Below are 7,607 nucleotides of genomic sequence, written 5' to 3' on the forward strand. Positions count from 1 at the left end.
TAGGGCTTCCCTGGTGGCGCAATGGTTGAGAGTCCGCCTGCCGATGCAGGGGACCCAGGTTCGTGCCCCGGTCCGGGAAGATCCCACATGCCGTGGGATCATGCTGGGCCCGTGAGCCGTGAGCCTGCTCGTCCGGAGCCTGTGCTCCGCAACGGGAGAGGCCGCAAAAGTGAGAGGCCTGCGTACCACAAAAAAAAACAAAAAAAATTTATTTATGGTCTTGTAATGTTTCCTCTACGCCTACACCATGAATTAACACTCAGCCTCTGTTGTGGCTCCTGAGTTGCACCATTAAAAGAAATACTGCAATAAACATTTCCTTGAAATAAACACTTTCTAAAAAAATTATTTATGTATTTATTTATTTTGGTTGCGTCGGGTCTTAGTTGCAGGCACACGGGATCTTCATTGAGGCATGCAGAATCTTTTCATTGTGGCACACGGGCTCTTCGTTGTGGCACTTGGGTTTCTCTCTAGTTGTGGCGTGCGGGTTTTCTCTTCTCTAGTTGTGGCGCGTGGGCTCCAGAGCGTGTGGGCTCTGTAGTTTGCCACCCGTGGGCTCTCTAGTTGAGGTGTGCAAGCTCAGTAGTTGTGGCACAAGGGGCTAGTTGCCCCTCAGCATGTGCGATCTTAGTTCTCTGACTAGGGATTGAACCCACGTCCCTTGCATCGGAAGGCGGATTCTTTACCACTGGACCACCAGGGAAGTCCCTAATATACACTTTTGAATGCAATTCTTTAGGAGAACTTAAGAAAAGTAGATGTAATAAGTTGACAAGCATGAACACTTTAAACCATTCACTAACTTTTTGCTTAAGGTCAAAGTAAAGTAAAGTAAGCAGCAAAAACTGGCTTCGAGTTCTGTTCTGCTAACTGCAGCCTCCAACATCTTACTGTCCTTTCTGGGTATTTAGGCACTTTAAATTGTCTTTCAGAACATAAAGGAGGGCTTTCAGTTAGGAAGTTCGGTGGCTCTAGTAATCTATAATATGCTATATGTTAATGTTTTCAGAAAGATGACCACAGCATTCCAGCTAGCTGTACATTGGTGAAAGTTTACCCCAAACTCAAATGCTTACTGGAGCCAGGCAGGGACTAAATGTGTCAGCAGGTCTAATGTGATATTTGGGAGATGTCTAGAGTGATATGGAAAGTGCATGCCATCCACTCCCACCTACACAAACAAACAAGTCAGACCTGAATTTGTGAGTCGTTTTAGAGCACTGCCCACCAAACAAAACCCGAATGTGAGCCAAATGGTGACCAGTTGTGACCTTTAGAAACACCCTTTGAGGTTCACGAAGGGCAAAGGGCAGATCTTCATTTCATAGGGGGCGAAACTGAGGTTCAGAAGACTTGGGCACATGGCTAATCCTGGAAGGACAGCACATACGTGGCTTGTCAGGGTTCTCAGCTAGCGTCACTGACTATGGCTGTGACATGTATCGCAGATCATTTCCTACTCGTGATAGACAAAGTACCAAATCTATGAACGATCGCCCCTCTCCCAGTTATTTCAGGGATTTCACTGAGCTAATGTGACTCTCGCGCACGCTATGCAATTGCTCACCCAAGAATAACTGCTCCTTCCAGAAAGCCCTCTCCACACGGGGACTGACCACAGAGGTCCGGCTTGTGCTATGTGGGGATTTCCCTTTTTCTGTTTCCTGCTTGCTGTCCCAGCTATCATCTGAAGCCTCCACATCTACAGCCCTCAAATTTCACCTGGGGTTGGGGGGGCCTGCACCGCTACCAGGGCGTGGCAGTGGGTGGGCGCAGGGCTGGCGGCACCGTACCTTTCCTGTTAGATTTTGGGATGCATTTGCCATGACGCTGTTGGGTTTTAAGCAATAGGTTTGTGTCTTGCACCAAGATTTGCTTTCTTCACTGAGTTAATGTAGTATTGTCACTGAGTTATTGCTGTTCACCCCACCGTCCATGAGTTTTTGGGAAAAAAAACCTAACACTCTTCTTAAAACTCAAGAAGGCCTAGAGAAGGGGTTGGATGGGGCGGGGGTCGGGGGAGTGAGAGCAAGGTCTGGACCACGCGGAAAGGGGCCAACGCAGATTGCTCCAACGGCCCTGGGCCAACATCGGAGACACGGCCTGCAGAATCTGGGACACAAACAGTGCACACTCCATTTGAGCTCATCTTTTAAGAGCCTGGCCCCTATATTTTGCTGTTCAAACTTCAGTTTCTTCTCAGAGATTGCAAATGCAAAGGGGACGAGCAGGTAACATACATGAACAAAACATCTGGGTGTCTTTGCAGGGGCATGGGGGGGCCTCTGCTGAACTGAACAGCAGTGCTCAGTCTGGGGGTCCCAGTGCCCCCCTCCACCTTGTGGTTACCGGGGTGGTGGTGGTGGGGGTGTTGGCTGCAGGCACACGGTGGCTAAATCTTCATCTTTTCCAAGAGAAGCTGGACATCCAGATTTTACATGAGAGTTGCTGGTTTTTGAAAGGGGGCAATGACTTGGACGTTTCCTAAGACATCCTATAGGCTAAAGGAACCTTACCTGCAGGCAGCACGGAGCTCTGGGCAACCCGTCTGTGCCCTGTAGCCTCTGTGGGGCCGGTCCTCATAAAGGGAATGAACCTGCAATTTAATGACAGGGCTTGCGCATGTTCCAAAAGCAAATAATTTCAGAAATTGCAAGAGGGACTGTCTCATAAGTTTACTGCTTACTTAAAACCCACTACTTTCCATACCCAAATGAACGGTGATCTCCACCAACATTTTAGTCAGGCCATGAGAGTGACGGAGACGTGTTCATAAAAACAGCTAAATCTAAACATTTCCAAAGGGCTTTTAAAACAGAGCATCTCTGAGGATGTCCTGTTAATGAAGTCACCATCATCTTCACGATTAAGGTTCAGAGGAAGATTTAGGGGTGCTTGGGTGACATCACAGGCTCCTAGGGCTGGGGCCTGCAGCAGGCTGACACATGCGTTGAATGCAGTTTGGGGGCGTGGTGGCAACAGAGGGGGACAGGTGGGCATTTGCTATCATCAATTGTCTTCTATCTCAGGGTGGGCCAGGAGGGCTTCTGAAAGTACCTGGACTGGGGTGCCAGCTTTGCCCATCCCTCTCCTATAGTCTGACCAGCAAACTGGATATGGGCTGTCCCAGACCCAACAGCCTCTGTACTTGTCTAAACTGCAGGAGTGGGGTGGGGTGGGGGTCTGGTGGAGGACCAACTTAGCCTCCAGACAAAATGTTTCCTTCCTAATTGAGATGAGGGCTTTCGGGCCATTCAGACTGACCTGATAAATCCATGTGAAGCCATATCCTGTGTCAGAAAGGCAGTTTTCCTGAAACTGAATACCTTAAAAATGTGAGTGAAGTTGAATAGCCTCAGGGGGTTGTCAATCAGCCCTCTTCCTCCAGGTTGGCTCAGTGCCAACTGGAAATGCTGTCTCCTGTCCCCGCTCCTCAGTGGCCTTCCTCTGGGAGAAGGGGCTGAGGCTGGTGTGTGGGGAGATTTCTAGTGTTTAAATGGGGGGGGGAGGGTAAGCACTAAGATGTCAGATAAGTCTCATTTTTGCAACATTTCCCACGGACCTGGAAGTAACGCATTTTAAGAAATGTTTAATACTTTAAAAAGAGCAATACCTAAGTCTCAATCATTTAAAAATAAATACATTTTATCCAATCAAGGTACACCATTATTTTATATACCACCAACAAAGAAAGAAAGGAAATGGTAGCAAATAAATGCCACATGGTGCTGCCTGGCTCCTGTGATTAGAAAACAATCTTATGGTTACCAGGGGAAAGGGGGGGGGAGGGATAAACTGGAGATTGGGATGGACATATACACACTACTATATATTTATAAAATAGATAACTAATAAGGACCTGCTGTATATATCGCACAGGGAACGCAATACTCTGTAATGACCTGTATGGGAAAAGAGTCTAAAAAATAGTGGATGTATGTATATGTATAACTGATTCACTGTGCTGTACAGCAGAAAGTAACACAACATTGTAAATCAGCTATATTCCCCCCCCCCCAAAAAAAAGACACCTCGGATTTCAGGGATGTTAGGTGAGCAAACACCCAATTCTTGGCATCTAGGAAGAGGCCTGCTTTTGCCGTTGTCCTCTGCCAGCTGGTCACCGGGGGGCGCAAGATGCCAGCACACTCGGTTGTTCTCCTTACCTGTTATTTCCTCTGTCTTGAAGCAGTCTGGGCTCCCAGCGAATCAACCCGCTCCGTCCGCCAACTGTCCTGTCCAGTCTCAAAGGCCTCATCTAGAAAAGGGGGGAGGTGCAATGGAATGCACCCCACCGCGCATTTCAGTGTAGCGCAGAGAGATGCAGACACCAAAAGTGATAAGCTCAGTGAGTGAACCGTCTGAAGGTGCAGGCTTATAGGTCCTTAATGGTCACAGCCAAGCAATGTCTATTAAACGCTCTCAAGCTCTCGTTTAGTTTTATTCTTCTATTACTGGAATACGAGCTTTTAATATATGCATATTTAAGTCAATAAAACATTTCGAAATAGACTAAGAATTATGGGCTCTTCCTCTGTCAGTACTGGGTTGGGGTCTCCTTTCGTCCCCACCTCCTCCCTGGGTGAGTTTTGCAGTCCTTACTCTGCCTTCATTAATGTGCAGCTTGGATCGGGCTCAGCCGACCCTACCAGGGCCGTTTCTTGACCCGAGGGCCGGAGGCCAAGTCCCTAGAGTTCAATGAAAGTGTGGAGGAGGGAGATGGTCAGGGTCTTTCCGGCCGGCCTGTAGATGGCGCCCCGGGAAAGGGATTCCGAGCCGCGTTCCCCAAGCTCTTGGGGCCTGGAGCCTAGAGGTCCGGGCGGAGCGCACCCGGCTGTGAAGACGGTGCAGCAGCCAGGTGTTCCTTCCAACTCCCACTGCTGCTCCGCACTTGTGCTAGAACTGGGTGGGCGGCATTACATGCAAACGTTCAGCAGGGCCCGTGTAGGGAGCGCGCATCGAGGGGCACAGGAGCGGCACGCGGCCGCGACCCCCACGCGCCGAGCAGCCTGGCGACCTCCACGCGCGGCGGGCCCTTCCTACCCCACCCAGCGGCAGGTGGACAGTGTCGCTATGAAGAGAAAGCCTCGATTGTCCCTCCTACAAACCGCCACACGCCAGATCTCCGCTATTATGCACCCTCCATAGAAATGCAAACGAGCCGCGTGCGCCGGCCGCAATCTGCTCGCGCGCCCGGGCGCCCCGCAGCGCTCTGCAGCGGGCGGGGAGGTTGGCTAGGACCTTTCAGCTCGCCCGGGTAGGGGCCTTGTTTGTGCTAGGAGAACCTCGCGCTCTGGGCCGTAGTGTCAGCTGGAGGGGGCTGCACTCAGGCCTTTTGCAAGCTTAAAGCCAGCGCTGCGTGTTTTTACTTTAGGTTCCGGTTTAAAAGCAATGGTCTCATAGACTCCAAATTTAAAGTAAAGAAAAAATAGAAAGGTAGCAACAAAAATAAACGCAAAAAAAAAATTCATTAGATTCCCCAAAGGTGCGTTTCACAAATTGCAGCGTACTATTAGTCAGCAAGGTTTTTTTTTTTCTTTTTTTAAAACTTTTTCCTTTTAAGGACTTAAGAAAAACAAAAAGGCGAGATGAAATCTGCAGGCTCCAGTCTGCCTGGTAACACCCCGACAAAAGCGGCAGATTTGAGGCATTGTCATCCCCCGCACCCCTCCCCACGTGGCCTTCTGGCACGAGCCTCCGGCCGCCGCCTCATTTGCATCAGAAAGCGGGCGCGGGCCAATGGGCGCGCAGGCTCGCGCCAGCTGGCTGTGCCAAGGGCCCAGCCTATATAAGGGCGCGCGGCGGCGCCGAGTCTAACTAGCTGGTGGTAGGCGCGCCGGTTTGGGCAGTAGACCTTCTTGTCTTCGCTCGCGTCCGCTCCGCCCTCTCCTCTTGTGGATAATTTGCTGCTCGCCAATCGCAACATGACTCTGGAAGAAGTTCGCGGCCAGGACACGGTTCCCGAAAGCACGGCCAGGTAGCTCGGCGCCGAGCGTCGGAGGTCTTTGGGCTCGGGGATCCTGATCCTGCCCTGGTCGCGGCTGGTTGGGCGTCAGTCTTCGGGCCCGCTGGGGTGGGAACCCGCTGGGTGGAAGCCGGGCGCGAGTGTGCCGGCTGGGCCGGGGGTACGGCACTGAACTGGCGCGCCGGACTTGGGCGCTGGGGGTGCGTCCCCGGGCCTGAGGATCCCGGCGCACCCTCCTGCTAGTCCCCGCTCACGGCGCTGGCTCGTCCGCAGGATGCAGGGCGCCGGGAAAGCGCTGCACGAGCTGCTGCTGTCTGCGCAACGCCAGGGTTGCCTCACCGCCGGCGTCTACGAGTCCGCCAAAGTTCTGAACGTGTGAGTATAGACGCGGCCCGGGCAAGGCGAGGGGGCGGGAGGAGCGGCAGGGAGACCGGGGAGATGGCGGCGAGGGACACCCCGGGCTCCCCGACCCGACCTCACCACCTCCTGCTTGCCCTCGCAGGGACCCCGACAACGTGACTTTCTGCGTGCTGGCTGCCGACGAGGAGGACGAGGGCGACATTGCGCTGCAGATCCACTTCACTTTGATCCAGGCGTTCTGCTGTGAGAACGACATAGACATCGTGCGCGTGGGCGACGTGCAGAGGCTGGCGGCGATCGTGGGTACCGGCGACGAGGCGGGTGCGCCGGGGGACCTGCACTGCATCCTCATTTCGGTGAGTGTCGCCTTCGTCCCGATGTCGTCCCCGCCCCCGTCATCGGCCAGTGGCCAGCCAGGCTGACCTCTGCGCTCTCCCCGCAGAACCCCAACGAGGACGCATGGAAGGACCCCGCCTTGGAGAAACTCAGCCTGTTCTGCGAGGAGAGTCGCAGCGTCAACGACTGGGTGCCCAATATCACCCTCCCCGAGTGACAGCCCCGCGGGTATCCTTGGTCTGATCGACGTGGTGACGCCCCGGGGCGCCTAGCGCGGGGCTGGCTCTGTGGATGCGCCCTCCGAGGGCGCCGGAGTGCGGCGTGGAGACTGGCAGGCGGGGGCGCGTGGAGAGCGGCGAGGAGGTGCGGCTCCCTCCCGAGGAGGGGCCCGGCGGCGGCAGGGGCAGGCTGGCCCCAGCCCAGGACTCTACAAGTGTGGGGAGCGGCTGCTCGCCCAGGAAGGCCGGAGGCGGGACCTTGGCCGCGCGGCCGAGAAGGACGGACTGGCCGGGCAGGAGTGACTCAGCAGCCTGTACTCCCGGCAGAAAGGAGGAGAAAGGCAAGGCCAGGCGGCCTGGACTTGTACAACAGTTACAGGAGCTCTGACGGATTTAGCAGTATGCACTGCTGTTTCAAAACGGACACGGGTGATGCTTCATTTTCTAAAGGATTATGCTGCTGCAGCTTTGAGTTTTACAATAAACGTACTGAAACAAACTTATTCTCTTTATTGAAGGCAGGGGATCTTTGTCTGCGGGGAGGTGGTTTGCAGGGCTGTTGACTTCTGAAATTCACGAACTCGATGGCACTTGTTCCATCTTCCTGTTGGGGCTGAATTACAGGCTCCTGGGGTGCTGGAAGTGGGGGAGGGGACGCCAGCTGGGTGTCAGGGCAGAACTTGAGCCCTGCTCCTATTTCTCTCCCTTTAGGAAAAATTTTAAAC

The 7,607-nt window shown here is 53.4% G+C and overlaps 1 protein-coding gene across 1 annotated transcript; it reads left to right on the plus strand.

The window, feature by feature from the left end:
* The first annotated feature begins 5,814 nt into the window (after positions 1-5,814).
* On the plus strand, positions 5,815-7,375 carry GADD45G (growth arrest and DNA damage inducible gamma). The gene is made up of 4 exons (XM_060013538.1): positions 5,815-5,980; positions 6,242-6,343; positions 6,471-6,684; positions 6,771-7,375. The coding sequence occupies exons 1-4, from the start codon at positions 5,928-5,930 to the stop codon at positions 6,879-6,881; spliced, it is 480 nt and encodes a 159-aa protein (XP_059869521.1). The 5' UTR covers positions 5,815-5,927; the 3' UTR covers positions 6,882-7,375.
* Positions 7,376-7,607: the final 232 nt, after the last annotated feature.

The sequence above is a fragment of the Delphinus delphis genome, chromosome 6 (assembly GCF_949987515.2).
Source record: "Delphinus delphis chromosome 6, mDelDel1.2, whole genome shotgun sequence".
Taxonomy (NCBI): Eukaryota; Metazoa; Chordata; class Mammalia; order Artiodactyla; family Delphinidae; genus Delphinus; species Delphinus delphis.